At 40.7% G+C, this 20,313-nt stretch overlaps 1 protein-coding gene across 4 annotated transcripts in view; it reads right to left on the reverse strand.

Annotated features, from left to right (window-relative positions):
• The window catches only part of ASAP1 (ArfGAP with SH3 domain, ankyrin repeat and PH domain 1), a 349,074-nt gene that overhangs the window by 142,085 nt on the left and 186,676 nt on the right, over positions 1 to 20,313 (reverse strand). For all 4 annotated transcript variants that reach the window (XM_070630982.1, XM_070630980.1, XM_070630981.1 and 1 more), the window contains exon 4: positions 11,106 to 11,178. In XM_070630982.1, coding sequence (XP_070487083.1) covers positions 11,106 to 11,178 — 73 coding nt within the window. The remainder of the gene's footprint in view (positions 1 to 11,105; positions 11,179 to 20,313) is intronic.

Here is a 20,313-nt window from a genome sequence, read left to right on the forward strand (position 1 = left end):
CTGAAAGAACAAGAGAGAGTGAGTAAAAACAATGTAAATGGCACTGGGGTCCCATTCCATTCAATGAGCATATGTCCCGGGGTGACGGGCAGGAGGAATGGTGACAACCTGCTCTTTCTTCACTTGCTCACAGGGAGACTAAGGGAGAATGCCTTAAAGATTGTGTGTGTTTTAAGTACCAGGGCTCCTAAAGGAATGCCAATACTTTGTAAAAACACCACATGAGTTATATTTCAAGTGTACTTTACAGGCCATTCAAGGATTTTGACCCCATGGGTTAATTTCCATTCATGCTGACTTTAAAACCTAACCTCAAATAAAGCGTGACTGTAGCGTAAATATGTAGAAATCAGGGCCTGCCCCGTGGCCAAGTAGTTAAAGTTCCACGCCCTCCACTTCGGCAGCACAGGTTCATGAGTCTGGATCCTGGGCATGGACCTACTCCACTCATTAGCCAAGCTGTGCAGGCATTCCACATAAAACAACAACAAAAAAGTGCAGACATCACTGCTTCTCCTTTCACCCTATTACCCACTCACCTCCCCAGCACATGATAGTTTTGACTGAAGAAATGAAATGCCAATTTTCTGTATTCAGGTATTTGTGATCCACTAATCAGAGTTGAAGACATAACTCTTGAGTCACCTGTCATGTACTGTCATATATTATAGTTATTTACATGAGTCCAATTGCCCTAAAACACAGTAACCACCCATGAACCAAGAGCGTTCTGTCAATCCCTTGTAGCTATATGCTCAACAAGTGGTTAATAAATGAATTACTCATATACAATTTTTTTTAAGATTTTATTTTTCCTTTTTCTCCCCAAAGCCCACCAGTACATAGTTGTGCATTTTTAGTTGTGGGTCCTTCTAGTTGTGGCATGTGGGATGCCACCTCAGCATGGCTTGCTGAGCAGTGCCATGTCCATGCCCAGGATTCGAAGTGGCAAAACCATGGGCCACCAAAGCAGAGCACGCGAACTTAACCACTCGGACACGGGGCCGGCCTCACTCATATATAATTTTTATAATTAAAGGTCTGCCGTTGTTACCTTGACAGAGTAACTTGTGCCAGACTCTTGCTCCTGTCAGTAACAATTATAAGTGATGGACAAAATATAAAAATGCAACTGTTTGAAGCCACTGGAGAGCCAAGACAAGCAGACAGAAACAGGAGGGGATATTACCCTTCAAGGAAGGGAACCCCACGGGGGAATATCAAATTTTACTGGCTTTTCTCCTGAGGGCAGACCTCGGTCCACGCTGGGCAAAGAGAATAGAACTCACGCAGAAAGTGGCATTTTACCAAACTGAAGTGTTAGAGGTCAGAGTTTGGGATTGCTTTAGGAGCTGGAAATTGAAGAGGGAAATCCTAGAAAGCAGGAAAACACAGAAAGGGGAGCCCTCAAATCTGTATATATTCTCCCTTCAAATCCTTGCCTGACCCTGAACTGCACATGCATGAATGATACTTCAAGGAGTCCAAGAGAAAACAACATCGAAAGGGCTGGGCAGATTTCAGCCACTTCCCAATGCTGAGGAAAAAGTACAGAATTCAAGCCCCACAGAGGCAGCAGGGCCTGGTAAACACTTTGGGCTGAAACCTCAGAAGAATCATACCTTAGGAATATGGAGCCTCTTGAAACATACTGCAGGACTAAGGGCTATATCCTAGGACTGTGAGTAAAACTAAAATAAACCCACTCTAAGAAAGCCTTTTACAGGATCAAAGTGGTGGTGATCACCAGCAATTTAACTGTGTACTAGAATTAAACACAGCACACTTCAGAGGAAGATGACAGAGTCTCCACAGCATATAATTCACCACAACAGAAATACTGCAAACAGAAATTACTAGACATGCAAAGCAACAGAAAAATGCAGCTAAAAAGCAAGAGAAAAAAAGACAGCCAAGAGAAAAAGAATTACCGACAACCCAGATGTTGGATTTAGCATACAACAACTTCAAAAATAAATACAACAAATATGTTCAAGAATCTATACGAAAAGATGGATAAAATGGGTGAAGAGATGAAGAATTTCAAGGGAGACAGAAATTCTAAAAAAGGACCAAATGGAAATCTAAAAATTAAAAACTACAGTAGTGAAATAAAAAATTAATTGGATGAGACTGATAACAGACTGGACAGTGAAGAAGAAATAAGCAATCAACTTGAAGATAGGTAGGTAGAAATTATCCAAACTGAAGCACAAAGAGTATATAAATTAAAAATAAAGAAACAGTCTTAATGACCTGTGGAAGAATATCAAGCAGTCTAACACAAATGTAACTGAAGTCCTGGAAAGAAAAAAGAGAATACAATAAAAAATAAACAATTTGAAGAAATATTGGCTGAAATTTTTCCAGCTTTGATTAAATTTTTGCAACTAATTATAATAATTATCACTGAGGATTACTATGTCCCAGTATCATACTAAATATTTTAAATTTGTTTTTCCCACCTTTTACAACAAGGTAAGTATTACTGTCTCATTTTAGAAATCAGAAAACTGAAGCTTGAGGTGGGATGGGGGCAAGGTGAAGCAATGTGCACATATCTACATGGTGGTGGATCCAAGGCGACAAACTGGGTGTGCCTTGATTTCCCCCTACTATTTCAGAAAGCCTCAAGTTGATGAGGATGAAGGTAACCATCACCATGACCATTATTGGGTACCTGCGCTACATGCGTTATTCTTCACAACAGTCCAATGAGGTAGAAACTATTTTTCCATTTTCAGAAATGAAGAACCAATTGCTTGAAGTGTTCTCTGACCAAGTGCTCTCCTGCCACCGAGCAGGGGCTCAATCAGCGTGTGAGCCCAAATCTGTCAGACTTCTCCCACAACAAATCAGTAAGAGTGTGCGGGAGGCATGTTTAGCCTATATAAAAGAATATACCATCTAAGTGCTTCATTGTTCATATATGAATTCTGCTAATTACAGAGGACCTAGTAGTAGGAGTAAGTTTGGAGAAATCCTTTGTGGCTACCAAGTATTAAAGTAACAAAACTGCTCCTCTTTTTAACTGATCCATCTAGCACTTTCATGCCATATGTCTACTTGCTTGTTTTACTTGTCTGTCTCTCTTCATGTGGAAGGCGCTCCAGGGCAGTGTGTCCATGTGTCCTGCACTCCACTGAATCCTCGATGTCCCACCCTGGGTCAGCAGTCACTCACCTCTGACAGTTAATAATCTGGCAACTCTGCCTCAGCATTTGGATCATAAAGACCTATGTTTCAAGCCTCGTATCTACTTACTAACTGTGTAATTTTTTTTTTTTTGAGGAAGATTAGCCCTGAGCTAACTGCTGCCAATCCTCCTCTTTTTGCTGAGGAAGACTGGCCCTGAGCTAACATCTGTGCCCACCTTCCTCTACTTTCTATGTGGGATGCCTACCACAGCATGGCTTGACAAGCGATGCCATGTCTGCACCCAGGATCAGAACCTGCAAACCCCGGGCCACCGAAGCTGAATGTGTGCACTTAACTGCTGCGCCACCGGGCCAGTCCCTGTGTAAGTAATTTAAAGCACATTTAAATTTAAACTTACTAGCTGTGTAAGTACTGTAAACCAGGTTCCTTCACCCTAACTTGGGGACGATAACGTCTTCCATGCAGGACTGCTGAGATGCGTGGGTGACAACATACATGTATTTAAGGCCCCCGGCACAAAGTAGGCACTCAACAAATGGTACTATAATTTATTATTTCTACCAAAATTGGGCCATTAAGGCAGAGAAACATGGTTTTTATATTCACCTTCAGAGCATTTTTGTGAGGCTTAAAAAAACCCCAAACTACTGGTTGTGGAAGGAGCACTCCCAATTTTATTTAAAATGAATTAATTTCTCATGAAGTATGCTCCCATAAGATGCAAGCATACATCGCAGAAAATTAACTCATTTTAAAATTGAGAACATTCATTCCAGACCAGCAAAATGGAAGAAGTGCATACACACACAACGGTTTCTGATTTCAAGTAACAGAATATCTGAGCCAACGGCTTACTTAAACAGCCTAGAGTTACAAGATTATTCTGGAAAGAAACTTCAATTTCTTAAAGGCAGTTTGTAAAACTCCTCCAGTTTATCCCCACATAATTTGAGGAGTAAAACTCTCCTGGAAATCTATACTCCCTTTTGGAAAAAGCTTCCCTCCTTGACCATTCTGAAGGAACTCATTATTTCAATTTATTTTTACTTCTTAAGGAGTAAGAAAGGACCTGCAAGAATGCAAAAGGCCTTGAGGGCCCAAAGTAATTTCTTTAGTAATTTGCTCAAATCTCTACCGCCACTAAAAGATATTTACTGAACAGGTGGCCCTCCAGTTCCAAGGGTTTTGCATGGGCAGATTCAACTAATTTCGATTCGCGGTTGGTTGAATGGTGGATGTGACCCCCGCAGATACAGAGGGCCGACTGTATTCACTGAACGCACCATGTTAGAGTATAAGGGACTGGAGCATCCGTGGATTTTGGTATCTACTAGGGGTGCTGGAACCAATCCCCTGAGGATACTTAGGGATGACCATAGTATTTCTATCTAAACCTTCTACTTTGGAAGACTTAAAATTATTTCTTTTTTACTAACAAGCTTACTTTAATTCAAAATAAAAATTTTAAAATCAGATTATTATCTACAAACTTGGAAAACAGCAAAAAGGAGAAAGTTTCCTAACAACACACTAGTTGCTCTCTGCATACCTCTCAACACTTTATTTTTCTCTATCATTCTATTAAAATTGTTATCTATTTTATCTATCTATCCCTGTTAGGAAAATTTTTCTCCCCATTGAAAACAAGAGGATTAAAAATACCATTATATGACACCATGCTAAGACATCAAACTTAATTACCAACTCTAGTTAGAATACAATTCACACTATGCCTTCAAATTTGAGAAAATGTTAACCAAAAAAACAGCTAAAAAGGACTCATTTAGATACAAAAACATTCACTTTCTATCCATTGCTGAGTTTGTTTAGCACTTTACCTTTAAAATGTTAGATTTCATCATATACTATGAACTATTTCTTAAAATAGATAAATTATAAAAATGAAAATTTAAGGCAAACATCACATTTTAATTTTGCTTTGAAAAACACAAATGTTCTTATAAAACTACTTGCTAGGTAATTCTAACTGAAAAGGAAGGGAGTAAAACGGAGGCCAATGAGAAAGGCAAGAGCTTTCTTTCCTGAAGTGAAAAAGCTATGGAACTGTTTAAGACCATCCAGCTGTATTTTAGAAATAAGACTTCCATATCATATGCCTGTAATCAAATTACGTATCACTGCCTTTTTTTGGGCGGGGTGTGTGAAGAAGATTCACTCTGAGCTAATATCTATCGCTAATCTTCCTCGTTTTTTTTGCTTGAGGAAGATTAGCCCTGAGCTAACATCTGTGACAATCTTCCTCTATTTTGTATGTGGGTTGCCACCACAGCATGGCTTGAGGAGTGGTGTAGGTTGGTGCCCAGGATCTGAACCTGGGCTGCTGAAGTAGAGCACGCCAGACTTAACCACTATACCACAGGGCCAGCAGCATACTGTCATTTTTTTTTTTATTCACTAAAGTTAAAGGATTTAAAAATCCCAACTTTCAGACTAACAATGTTACAGATTTCTAGGGGGCACCACATATTACTAAGAAGCTAAAGTGTATTCCAAATATATCTTGGCATAAATTGTATGGAAGCTACCACATAATAATAAAATATACTTTTTGATTTGTGCAAAAAGTATACGCATATATTTTTACCACAGAAAAAGACATAATAGCAGAAATAGCCTGGGTCTTCACTCCCAAGGAAAGTGTACATGTGTGTGCTTTGGTAATAATAATGTATCCATTCAAAAAGATTAATGAATTCAATTCAACTAAGTCATTTGACAGAACAACAAATTTGGTACACTGATGCTTACCATGAATCACATGACTCTTCCATTTTATAAAAGTATACTGTGTTATCACTTTTTTAACAGCATTTTTTAACTGAGATGCAGTAAAGCTCTTCTTTCTCAAGAGATACATGCTGATTTACAGTGGGCTTATGACATGTATACACATGGCCACGCTTGCAAGGGCAGAAGTCCTATGAATGCCAGTCCCACTTCTACCGTTCTGACCCTGGGTGTCGCCCAAAGATTGAGAGCAAGATGTCAGCCAGGGCTGCAGTCACCTGAAGGCTTGACTAGCGCCAGCAGACTAACTTCAGTAGTGGTTTTTGGTGGGAGACCTTTCTCCACAGGGCTGCTTGAGTGTCCCCACAAGATGGCGCCTGGCTTCTTCCAAAACAAATGATGGGGAGGGGGAGACCAGGTGGAAGCTCTTTATGAACTTTTGGCCTTGGAAATCACAGGGCATCACTTCTATTACATTCTATTCATTAGAAGAGAGTTATAAGTCTGGCACACATTCAAGGGGAAAAGAATTGGGTCCATCTTTTGAAAGGAAAAGTGTCAAAGATTGCAACATATTTTAAAACCTCTAAGATGTTGAAGAAACCGCTAGCTATTTTAAACATACGTTAGGGGAGAAAGAAAGGGAGGGAGGGAAAGAAGGAAGTGGGGGACACACACCAAGGCAAACTTTCTAAATGACAATATAGCTCACAGATTAATAATGTTAAGACTTTAAAACTTAAAAACAACACAGGAAAACTGAATGGCTTGGAAAATTTTCCCTTGATGCAAGAAATTCACAGAATTCAGTTTTTTGTTTTTAAAATGTCCTCATATACAGTAGGGGCAGTAAGAGAAAGAGAGAAATTCCAAAAGCCATTTTCAAACTAAAAGGCTTACATGGAGATAATTTGTTTTTCCAGTAAAATTTCTGTTATTATTATACTGTTTACTAATTAATACTGATAAAGCTTTTGTGCAAAAATAATAAAGATATTTTAAGATTAAGATCCTTCGCCATTCTCAACCCTCTTTCAAATCATTTGGGGTGTGGGTAGGGAGTACTGGCTGGTAATTTCAAACCAGAAATGTAGAAGTGCTTCTCAAATCTTTCAAGAGCATCAGATGGGTTTCGTGTCACTAAAGCACTGTGAGAAAACAAGAAAATTATGAAAACACACTGGGAAACAGATATCAGAGTTCAGCCTCTTGTGGCTTCTCTGGACAAGGCCAAATGCCCTTGGATGGGAACAGCTTAGATTCCACTGAGCATGTATCATGGAAAGATCTGCAACATCACTGTTTTACTCATCTAGCTATTTTTTAAGAATTAAATGTCATAGTGCTGCCCACACAAGCTGACCAAAAACCTGGGTGTGCTATACTCATTGGTGACTGCAGACACCCTACCAGGCCCAGGAGTCTGCAAGATCTGAGTTTATGCCACATTTCCAAGCCACCGGCACCATAACTACTATTGCTATCCCTATCTGGGAACCACCAAAGTCATCCTATGGATTACACTGCTAGGAGGTTACAGGTGATCGATTCACTCACAAATATTCGAGATTAGTGAATATTTAACAGCCACTCACACGGAGAGCTTCTCAGGGACCCATCCAGCTAATATGCGGCAATTCATTCTACACTTGCTGAGCCCCTGCCAACTGTCACAGAGAAGACACATACAGAGCTATAAACAGCAAAACTGGAGTTAGCTAGGCTCTCGTTCCATTATTTGCTAGGTGTGGCGTCTTGGACAAGACAGTCTGGCTCTTGAAGCTGCAGCTCCATCATCTATAATATGGGGATAACGGCAGACCTGCCTCACAGGCTTGTTCAGCTTAGCTCAGCATGATATAAACACCCAATGAACGTCATGTCCTCCAAGCTAACCCCCTTAGCACCCTCCTCAAACTTCAGCAGATCCCTCTTGTTATTTCCCTCTTTGTATCCTGTAAGCTTTCCTTTATAGCACTTTCCAGTTTCCAATTATAAATACTTCTCGGTTCGATGACCTGATTAACATCTCTCTCTCCCACTGGACTGCAAAATTCATGAAGGCAGAGATTCTGTCCAATACACCCAATATCCAGAATAGCAGCATGTAATAGGTGCTCAGTAAATATCTGTTGAACAGCTAATAAACTAGGTTGAAAAATGCACAAAATACAAAGATGAAAGACACAATACCGGCCCTGATCAAGGAGCTCACAGGCCAGTGACACAGTTCTCAAATCTAGCTGCATTTAGAACCAGCTGGGGAGGAATTTTGTTTTAATCCCAGTACTTGGGTCCTACTCTGGAACAACTCTTGGCCTGCAGGCTGGAGGGATTCCCGTTTTTGTGTTTTAAGAACTCTTCAGGTGATTCTAATGAACAGCCAAGGTTAAGACTCACTGGTATAATGCAAGAGAGACCAGTCAACAATTATAATACAATGGAATGTATGTTCTCCTACAGCAGCAAAAGAACTTCCTGCAATGATGGCAATGTCCCGTGTCTGCACTATCTAATATTGTAGTTGCTAGTAACATGTAGCTACTGAACACTCAAAATGTGAGTCCTATTGAGACTGAGGACCTGAATTTTGAATTTTATTTGCTTTTAATTAATTTAAATTTAAAAGCCCTATGTGACTAGAAGCTAGAAGCTAGTGCAGACCTAAGGAGTACACAGGGCAACTCTGAATCCAGGCGGGGAGATTCAGAGCTCAGTTAGCTGTGACCCCCATCCACGAGAAGAGAACAATCTGATGGAGGAAATGGCAACTAAACTCTGCAGACCCCCCCCTGAACTCTCCACCTTACATACATGCTGGGGCAACCTCTGCCTCCTGCCATATCCAGGACAGCTGGGACCAACGAAAGAGCAAGATGAAGCACATCCTCGCCAAGTAAAAGAGACTCTGTGTGAGCTGCTGAATGATGTAATCACTGTGGCAAAGGGAGGAAATGTGTCTTGAGCAAGGACACTTGGGAAAAAAAGAGTCACATGGCACCTCCAGCAGAATAAACATGGTAACACCTCGCCTCAAGCATAAACCATAACATTAGTGAGAACTGACGCTTATTCCTGAGGCAGAGAATGGCTCATTAAGCTCTTTATAAAATCAGATTGGTCCAACATTATTTGTAGGATGACTGAATTAATATAGAGAAGACACCCACGCAATTGATCTGATTGCCATGTTTTCCCATCTACCATGAGTTAAGCACCTACTATGTGGCAGGCAGTGTGCTAGGGACCTTAAATATTCCCTCATTTTGTCCATACAATACTCTACAAATTAGATATTATTTTCGCATTTTATGGTAAGTTAAATAATTTACTTGACTTTAACAAGTAATGACAAAGCTAGGACTCAAACTGAGATCTACATGACCTGAGTTTCTTTTTTATATAGGCTGTATTCTATTATATAGATATACTACTGTTTATTTAACAAATCGCTATTTATTTTCTGTTTTTCCAAATACAGCAAATGCTTCATTGAATCTACTTGTATATAAATTTTAAATATACTTGTATTGGTGCATAATACACATACCTACATATAGAAAAGTGCATAAATCCTAAGTGTAGCATTTGATGAATTATCAAAAAGCACATTTAACCATGTAATCACTCCCCAAATCAAGAAATAGGGCAATACAAGCACCTCAGAAGCCCCTTTTGTACCACCTGCTAGTTATTTACCCCACTCCCCTGTCCGAAGAGCTCACATCTATAAAGGGCTATCATGCTAACTCCTTAAAACGAAGCTCAGACGGAAGTTACAAAGCAGGTATATCATTTAGGCCAAGACTTAAAACATTTGGTCACTACCTAACTATACAATGATCATTTATCTACCTTAATTAGAAGTTAGTGTTTTATTGGATATAAAGAAATTAGAGGTATCAAGGAACCGGGGTACAAAATCTGTCAACAATTAAGATGACAGAGTGTCTTAGGCCTCGGGGCTTTAAAGAAGACAAGAGACTTAGGTTTCCAGTTTAGTGAGACTTCTCATTCCCAGCTCCGGTAAGGAGAGGAAGGTGATAAAGAATCTGAGGGTCGGACTTTTCCTTGTTCAATGTTCCTTTCAGCTCTATAATTTTATGACAATTATGAATATAAATATAAATAAAACACAAACTTTATATAAGATATGAATTTATGGCATTTACTGAATTCCCACAAGTACTCCCGCAAGGTGGTAGGCCCTTTATAGGTATTAGCTCATTAAACCCCTTCAACAGCCTTGTCATACCAAGATTCTCGTGGTACAGAGGAGAAAGGAGGTTCAACAAAGTGAAGCAACCAGTTCAAGGTCACACTGCTGCTAAGGGGCAGAGCAAGGATGCAAACCCACATTGGTCCATGTCAAAGCCTGTGCCCTTTCCATTCTCCTTGGCTGCCTTCCCCTCCCAGGTTTCTGTTGCATTACAGACAACCGATTTCTTAGAGACCTGACCTCTGGGTGAGCGAGCCAGTACTGCAATAATGAGAACAAAAGATGTGAGTCAGAGACCTTGAAACTCATTTTGTATTTCCAAGCCTCTCCTTCCCTGGGGCGCTGGAACCTACCATTTCTTGTGGTTATCCATTGTTTATCTTAATTTGGTTTATTTCTTCTTACCCACTGACAACATACTTTTGTCTCCAAGTGATAAAGTCACTAGACCAAAGGTAAAACATGTAGTTACACAGGTTACCGGGCACGCCCTCAGCCACAAGACACGACTCTAGCTGGCAGGTCTGTCCAGGTCTCAATTTAACCTTGCCCCTTTCCCTCCTCTAACTTTCACCCCACGCCCGTCACGGGTAACTGATTTTCAAATGTGTACAGGTACACCTCAGAAGGAAAAGGTCCTCATGTGTCTAGGGCCACTGGATTACAGATTGCCCAACTACAAAGAGGTTTCTACATATTTCATATGTCGCTTGTGGCAAAATTACCTGTAAGTCTACTAAGTTTTTAAGTGTCTAATAAAACCCATTGCAACTAATATTTTTCCTACTTTTTACTTTGGAAACAGTAACAGGTTTGGGCTGATAGAAGAGAGAGAGGAAAAAAGAGAAAACCCAAATTTCTTTGACCTACTTATTTTTCCATTTGTAACAAGTCTTCTATAAACCTAGCATCTTACAAATAAAGAGAAAACTACAGACATTACATATAATTCATGCTATCTGCCTTAGTAAGTACTTACCTTGACCGGAATTATATATTGCTTTTACAGACTTCTTCACTTTCTGTAAGGCTGTTCTATCTTGGTCTAGAGCCTAAAAAAGAAAAACGGGGAGAAAAAGATGTTGGAAAACTTGGTAAACTTAAAAAATAAGAAAAACTCACTTGTGACTGCATTTGTTTTGCTGAGTACTGGAGCAACAGCAAGCTGACATATTTATTAACAATGAACCATTTCAAAGAATGAAGTGCCCTGGATTTGAGTAGCTATGTTTTGGGGATAAATGCAGAGTCGTTCCACAAAGCTGAGTGTTGGGTGAAATGGATAACCTGCAGTCAGCTGGTGACCATGCTAAGCTATGCCCAAGAAAGGAAATACAGGACCCCTAAGCGATGGTAAGACTTGAGAGTTCACCACCTGGGAAGGGAGAAAGGCAAGCGAAAGACATGAAAGACACATACCCAGGGAACAAAACACATCTGATCACATAATGGCAATTTCAGCCAGAAAGAAAACATTTAAGAGGTGAAAGTAAGAGTGACCTGAAGAGCTCTGAACAACGCATTTAAATTTGAGGATTCCTTTTAGTGTCAAAAAAAAAAAAAATTCTATGATATAACGCCAGTTGTATTTAAAAATTCTGTTTACTAAAAAAGCACAGCATGGAAAATGCTACCAGGATGCTCGTAGTGCTTGTAAATGATTTCTTAGATGATGAATCAATACACCTACATTAATCTACTTGTGCTACAAGGTGGGGGGCTTCCAGGGGACTGTCACTGCTGATTCTTAATTCAGGTGCTGGATACGCAATTGTGTTCCGTTGGTGAAAATACATCAAACAGTGCACTTAGGAAGTGTTCTCTTTCCTATATAGGTATTACACTTAAAAGCAAGTTTAAAAAGGGGGTGATCAATATAGGTATACATATGGCAACACCGACCTAACTTTCTAAAATAACTTCAAGTCTCTCTCTGCTTCCCCAGCAGTCAATGATCCACAGGCTGGGGACACCATGGATGGTGTGTCAAGATCTGGAAGGCACGAGCGATAGCAGCAGCAATAATAATAAACTTGGATACATAAAATGTAAAAACACTACATGTGCATTCATATCCATTACATCAGCTAAACCTCAAAACTTCAGATGAGAAAACTGAAGTCCACGGAAGTTAAGTACTTCCCTCCCTGAAGGTCACCCAGGAGACCGAAAGGGGTAAACGCAACGGCAGCAGGCCTCTATAATTCCCCTTCTCCTGCAAAATGGTCTTTCCTGCCACCCAAAACATGTGGTTCAACTGGGTGCTGCCGTTTTCCTTCGGCTCCTGTAGTCTGGACACCAATGGCTGGCCAGGTGGGCATGACCCAGGCTGGGATCAGGGTCCTTGCTAAGATTTCTGGGCTTGGGAACAGGGATCATAATGTGCAGTCTCTTTCTGATGATGTGAGCCTGGGGATGGCCAGTGGTTCTGTTTCTAGCTCTGTGGAAGAATCTGGCCAGACAGAACGATGTTAACAGAGACAAAGCACCAGAGACAAGAGGTGAAGAGGGTCTTGGTGGCATCTGAGTCCTTGCTTCCAGCTTTCCCCAAGGCATATGTCACTGCTAATGTTCCTACAGACTGAGTACATGAGATAATAAATTTCTTCTGTCCCAAGCTAGTTGAAATTGGGATTCTATCACTTGCATCCACAAGTCCTAAATAACACAAGGACTCAAGTTACTGAGCACTTACTAGACCAGGCATAAGCTTTGTACAGAAGACATACCAAGGAGATAAGCTACGTATGATTTCTACATCTTATCTCTCGGCATTGTATCTTTACAGTGCTGTGAAGTAGCATCTATATTTTTCAGATAAGGAAATGTGCTAGGCCTTCAATAAATCCTTGTAAGAAGGGGGGGAGGGAGGAAAAGATTAACTAAGGTGCTCAAAGTCACAGAGCCGTAAAGTGCTAAGTCACAATTAACACTAATGTCTACCAAATCCCAAATCTAACAGGATGCTGGGATAAAATCCAGAGTTTTCAGACTGTAAGTCAAATGCTATTTCCACCATGCCCATCACTTACATTCCATCTCCACAAATTTGTCACAGTCATGTCCTACAGCACTCTTATTTAATTAATTTTGTTCTTTAAATCCATTCACATCTTTTTTAACTTAAATACATTGTAAAGAGCTATCATAAATGGAAAACCAGGATCACTTACCATTAATAGAAGATACCCAAAAAATTACTACGTATCTCTAACTATATAAAATGCTCATCTGTTTAGTACCTCAAATCAACTCATCTAACACCAGTGATACTGTACACCATGCTTAAGGAAACTATTTTAAGAGACAGTTTCAGGGAAGAGACGGAGTTTGAGCTATTTCAAAGATTTGAGATTTATACTTTAAAATAAAGAGGGAAAGTAAGTACCATTAAAAAAATGCTTAAGTATGAACCTCAAAGGATGCTGAGGTTTACACAGATTATCTCAATTCTCACAAAAGCCTTATGAAATAAGTCCTATTATTAAATTCATTTTATAGATGAGGAAATACAAGCTCAGAAAGTATAACTTTCCCAGGGTGGCGGAACAGCAATTTGAACCCAGATATTGAGAGCAGAATTTGATCTCCCAACCACCAGCGAGTTCTGCATTCCACTGACATCAGTGATGAACTGAAACCAAAAACAGCCTCATCTTAAGAGGGGGACTATCCATCAGTTTTCAGAGACAAATCTGTGCTAAGAAATTACAAGGCATTAGGTTGCTGGGAGTATGTGAGGGAAAGAAAGCAATGCAAATAAGTGCAAGTAAGTACCCATTTAAGAGACCGAATCCCACACGTTTATCCTTTTTGCAGGAAGGACATTTAAAAATGAATCCTAACGATATCCACTACTATTTATCATTTTTTCAATTTTTGTTTGTTTTTTTGGTGAGGAAGATTGGCCCTGAGCTAACATCTATTGTCAATCCTCCTCTTTTTGCTTGAGGAAGATTGTCCCTGAGCTAACAACTGTGTCAATCTTCCTCTACTTTATATGTGAGATGCCGCCACAGCATGGCTTGATGGGTAGTGTGTAGCTCCATGCCTGGGATCCAAACCCGTGAACCCCAGGCCACCAAAACAGAGTGTATCAACTTAACTACCATGCAACCAGGCTGGGTCCCCCATTTATGTTTTATATATGTATTACTTCCATCTCTCTTTTATTTTTTTAATGAAAACCCCTGGGCTTTAGGGAAGTAAAACAGATTGCCAAATGTCACGCACTGACTAAGAGAAGAACCAGCCTATGCTTTTTCAACCATACCCCTTATACCCACCATAGAAGGTGCCCCAGTGCTTTCCCTGGATCTTAGCATTTCTTAATTATTTTCAAGAAAGGAAAAAAGGATCTGCTTCCAGAAGAAGACAATCTATCTGTTCAGCTTGAGGGAGTGATGACCACATAAGAATGGGTCTAGGCAAAGATAAATTAACGAGCAGGCTTTAATGTCCATGCACATTTAGAGCTAATGATTCCACGTGAGCAAAGGGATGTGGAAGATTTCAGCCGTTAACATTTTATGAGACCCGCTACCTGCTTTATTTTTTCTCAGGAAAAGTCTCATAATTTATGTTGAACTCTTACCAACTCATCTATAAACTAATAGGGTGTAAAGTTCATGTGCTCACTTCTAAACGTTATTAATAACACCCGCGTTTGACAGCAACAGTCATAGTTAAGTCTGGATGACACTTCTCTTTTTATACTCTAGTATTTGGCCACTAGCAAAAAGAAGCCAAGTAAAATGCAGTCTTAAGGGCTCCATGTTTAACAGAGCTGGGGAACACTGTCATTCAATCAAACAAGGCTGCCTCCAGAAATAACATGTCTGAATGTGCTACAGAGTGCCATTCCCTCAACTGCCAGACAGGCACCACCTGCAGTGACATCCTCTGAGATGTCGTATGCCTAAAATTAAATAAAGGTGGAGAGAAAAGTGGCAGATAATACAGGCTATAAAATTATTACATCTCTGAATTTGTTAAAATATGTACCTCCATTTCTAAGTTTCCACCTGAAGTTAAACAACTTGAAAGGATATGTGTGTGAGAGACGGGGAGATGGGGAGATGGAGGGAGGGAGGGAGGGAGGGAGGATAAATGAACAAATAAACAATCCAGGAGAATATGCTTATCTCTAGTAATAGAGTAACCACCTTCCCTATCTAAAATTGTGCAATACAGCAAGTTCACATTCTCTACATTACTAAAGAGCAGGGGTGTTAACCTAGAAAAGCACTTTCAACCTTGATGTGGAGAGTTTTTTCTTTTATTTCATGTATAGTTCTAACAGGTTTGGTCATCTGAATATAAAGAGAAGAAAGCGGCTTTTTGCAAGTTAGAGAGAGACTGCCAGAGAAACCAAACCGACAGAGGCAATACATAAGAGCTGGCAAGCAGGATTCAGAAAAATTATACAAACCAGATATAAGAATGAAAAATTCCCTACAAGTCTGAGGCTACTCAGGGTAGGACATGGAACCTTTCGTACTCCCCCAGGCTCAGTGGCATCCCTTGGTCACAACACAGTGTACCAACAGACGCACACGAGTCCAGCCAGACTTGTTCCTGGCTCAGGGCATCTGCACCAGCTGATTCCTCTGCCTGGAACTCTCACCCAAACTCTTCAGATGACTGGCTCTTTCTCCTTACACAGGCCTCTGATGAAAAGGCCCTTCCTGCAGAGGCCGTGTACAGCCAGCCTAAAGCAGCGCACACCCCAGCCCACCTGCTGACTTGCTAACACCCTTCGTGCTAGTTTTCCCGCAGCACCACCACACCCAGAAACGATCCTGGGCATGATGTGTTTACTTTTATGGTGCTCACCTCCCTCCCTAGAAGAATGAAAGCTCTATGCAGACAGGGCCCCACGTAACCTGTTCACGGCTGAATTCCATGACCAGGGCCTAGCAGATGGTAGAGGCTCAAAAACGCTTACAAAATGAAGTAACAAATAACTGAATGAATGAATTCCTCAGTATTCTCAGCTCCACAAAACAGGAGGTGTGTGACATAAGACTTACCTTGAAAATGGTTGAATAAAATAGTTTTGGATTGAGAAAATGTGGGCTTCTGTAATTTTTCCCCTAAAGATTTTGAATAGCCAAAGTTTAAATGTATGTATATGTTACATGTATAAACAGTCACACCTTTAAAGAAACGACCATACAGTACCAAGAGTAACGGTTAACAGTATAGACAAAATTTACACATTTTAAGTTGGTTTTGCACTTTAAAATGGTCATTCTGGTAACTTTCTTAAACCTTTTATTGAAATATAATACACGTTATGTTAAATGTTGTTATTCATTAAGATTTTCTATTTTAGAGTTACTTTCTAAGCCTATGGCTCCTTCTTTTCAATATACTCAAGAGGGGGACACTATTCTTATTTTGGGTAGATGTGATTTTTGAAAATAAGGACAAGTCTTTGGAGCAAAATCGTATGCACATACTTATAGAGAAAGGAAACGATGGATGAAAATAACATAATAGCATAAAATTCCTTAGAGATATGCTGAGGTCAACAGACATCACACCTGGCTTCCAGGGATACTGAGCATAAATTAATTAATTAATTAACTTATTTACTTCTTGTGAGGAAGATTGGCCCTGAGCTAACATCTGTTGCCAATCTTCCTTCTTTTTTCTTTTTTCCTCTCCAAAGCCCCAGTACATAGTCGTATATCCTAGTTGTAAGTCCTTCTAATTCTTCTATGTGAGATGCCGCCACAGCATGGCTTGATGAGTGATGTGTAGATTGCACCCAGGATCCAAAGCAGCGAACCCCGGGCCACTGAAGTGGAGCAGGTGAACTTAACCACTATGCCACCTAGCTGGCCCCTAAATATATTAATGTACCTGGAAGTGGCTAGCATAAAGCCCTGCACAGAGCACGTGCTCAGAAACTGCTGGCTGTCATTACCCTCACCTCTGAAGGTGCTTCCAAGAGAGAAATTCCTGAAAGATCTGGAGCAGTGACAGCAAAACATTTCTGAAACAAGTACTCGTACTACCGAAGGGATTTCTTCAATGGAAAGAATTTTTACTCGCTTGGGGGAAAAAAGCTGTGTTTCCACTTTATTACTTTATACAGTCATACATTGCTTAACAACGGGGCTATGTTCTGGGGAATGTGTCGTTAGGCAATTTTGTTGTGAAAACGTCAGAGAGTGTACTAACACACATCTAGATGGTATAGCCTACTACACACCTAGGCTGTATGGTACTAATCTTATGAGACCTCATCCTATATGCAGTCTGTCATTGACCGAAACGTCCTTAGGTGGCACATGACTATAGTTGCATTCAGAGAGGTAATTTCAAAAATTCATCTTAATAGATGCATCTGTGCCATAATCATCACAAAGCAAATGTTCTTATGGGTAATTCCTTTAATAGGGAAAGCAAGGGAAGACTACTCTGGCCTAATTTTGGTTCAGATCCTGACTGCTCCAGCCTTCGGCTTGCTGAGCGATCGTGCTACCTCACAGGGAGCAGGGAGGATTGGGGAGCAAGGTGTTCAGGCTACAGGAGAGGCTGGCTGCCTAATTAACATTCACATAAAGTCTCTGAGGATGAAACAGGGATGTAGGTTCTCATGCAGCCTCATAGCCAAATCAATAAATTATTTACCCATTGTAAGGCCCCATATACTAGAATGTGTAAGTGTATAATTATCATGTGAATCAGGCATGAGCCTAGAAAGTAATCTGATGTGATACTGAAGAGCACTGTGAATGAAGGTGCCGGAAGAGAGAATGACAAAGAACAATGTCTACTACCTCAAAAAAGAGGAGGGGTCACAAAGCATGCAAGGGAGTATCTGCTGGGGGGAATCATCAAACTCAGGTTTTTCTACCATTTGCTCATTTTTTCACCTAGTAACTGTGCCTGGCACATAATGAACACTACTCTGTGTCAGGCACTGGCCTAAGTGTGCAAACCCAACACTGTAGGCACCTCTACTTCCCCAGCTGCATGCCCTCTCCCTTCTACTTGCCACAGCAAAACAACACCAACATCCTTTGCTAGAACAAACGGGAAGCCTGCTACTGCTTTTGACAAGACTGACGAGGGAACTTACTCATAAAATATTCATCCTTGCTACCGTGGGGCTTTATCCCCACTGCCCATATCATTCCACTCTTTACCTTGTATTTTAGGAGTTTAGGTACCTGTGTCTCTTCTCTACTCAATCAACTAAAAGCTCTCTAACGATAATACCAGGATAAAGCTTATGCTTGTTTCTTTCTTCACACAGAAGATGCTCGGTAAGAATTTGCCAAATTGAGTGACAAGAAAACGCGCGCACACACAGACGAGGAAGGATGAATGAATTCACTGTTCTTAGAATAAAATCCAGGTCCTCACTACTGCCTGCAAGCCCTATGTGATCCAGCCCTGCCACCCTCTGACTTCTCTCGCTCCCACACTCTCCGCTATTCATGTCTATGCCACAGCCGCAGTCTTTTTGAACCCACCAGGCTTGTTCCCACCACAGAGCTTCTGCAATTGCTGACCTCTCTGCTGAAACCCTTTTTTCAAAACTCTTTCCCAGATCTCAAGGGGCCTGGCTGGTCTGCTCCTTCTCTTTCTTTTTTTCTTTTCTTTTTTTTTTCAGTGTTCAGCTCAAATGCTGGAAGCACAGGTCTGTCAATTTGAGGAGGAGAAGTATGGGGTGCTGAGAACCATCCTGTGTGACAGCTATACACCACCAACAGTTACAGTAAGGCTAACCAGGAAGCAGCGGCACAGAATACCTGCAAACAGAGGAAGACAGACACAGCAGCAGAAGCTTTATGAAAGGAAGAGGTCAAGATGTTATCGCTTGTTAGTTTCAAGATTAATATGAGTTGAGTGAGGCTGCTACACAAGGGGAAACGATCAACCTAAAATAAAATTTGATTTGCATAACTTAGCAAAAAAATGGAAAGTTGACAAGTCATCCACAAATAGAGGTTTTAAGCTGTTTATCTGTGCTATTTTAGACTAGAAAAAGTGTCCTTAAGATTCAGATTCTCCTGTGCTCATAGATTTCAATCAGAAACATTTAATGTCCTCTACTGTGCCTAGATAGCTGAATGGTTGCATAGGGTAGAATTTGACCCACAGACAGCAAAGATCTGTAGCTGCTAAACTACAAGGGTTTGGGCCCTACTTCTTCAGTTTAGATCTGTAGCAAAGAGTCAGTGTACTACCTTCAGCACTACTTCCTGAACAATTCTAAGGATCTGTTCTATGCAGGAAAATACCACCCACTTAACAAAGAAAAGATACTGCACAAAACTGTAACTCACAAAAGTCCACTTTCCTGTGTACGCACACATTACCTGTTGGGTGTGCACACATCTTTAGACCAAGGACCACACTAGGCCCAGAGTATGGGCTCAATTAAGGATCAGTCAAATGAATCTGCCTGTATTAAAAGCATCCAGAATTAAAGGTGTACAGAACAAGGACTGAATACAAAATGCTGCTGTTTATTTCTCATGTGCTATTTATTTTAAAAATCTAAGTGTTTACACCAACCACTTGAAGGAAGCACCATCTTAACTAACGTAAATACAGCAGCACACAGTTTTTGCCTGGGTGACACGTGTAGAAATATTCATTTTCTAATCTCCCCAGGGCTCATCCTGTCTTTCAAAAGACAGTACATCTATGAGGTATCAATGATGAAATAATTTTATTTTCCCTGTGAAGACTTAGGACCTGGATGAAACAGAGTCGCCTCAATTAACCACTCTGAGGTTGCAAAGGCAGCCATACAGAAGTCCGATACGTAACGGAGGCAGAGGCAGCTGTGTGGGGTCAAGGACCTGTCCCCCTGCCCTCACTGTCCCCGCTTCTACAGATGGAAAAAACAGGCTCAGAGAGGGAAGTAACTGCCCTCTGAGTGAGGGGAAGGCCTAGGGTCACTTTTGTATTCAATATTCTTTCCGCTAAACCACTCTGCCTCTGACACTGATGCCAGGAGCCAGCAATGTGAATAAAGAAAGCGGAACAGATCACTTTCAAAACCCTCAAAGTCGAACCTGCCGTCATAAAGAAGCACAGCCATTCTACATATTCTGCATCTTCTGTGATGAGACCTAACCCATCTCTGAGGGCTGCGCCAAGTCTTGCTCTGCTTTGTTAAGCTCGTTCTCTGCAGCTAACAGCTGGAGCCCTTGCTG

The sequence above is a fragment of the Equus przewalskii genome, chromosome 8 (genome assembly GCF_037783145.1).
Source record: "Equus przewalskii isolate Varuska chromosome 8, EquPr2, whole genome shotgun sequence".
NCBI lineage: Eukaryota > Metazoa > Chordata > Mammalia > Perissodactyla > Equidae > Equus > Equus przewalskii.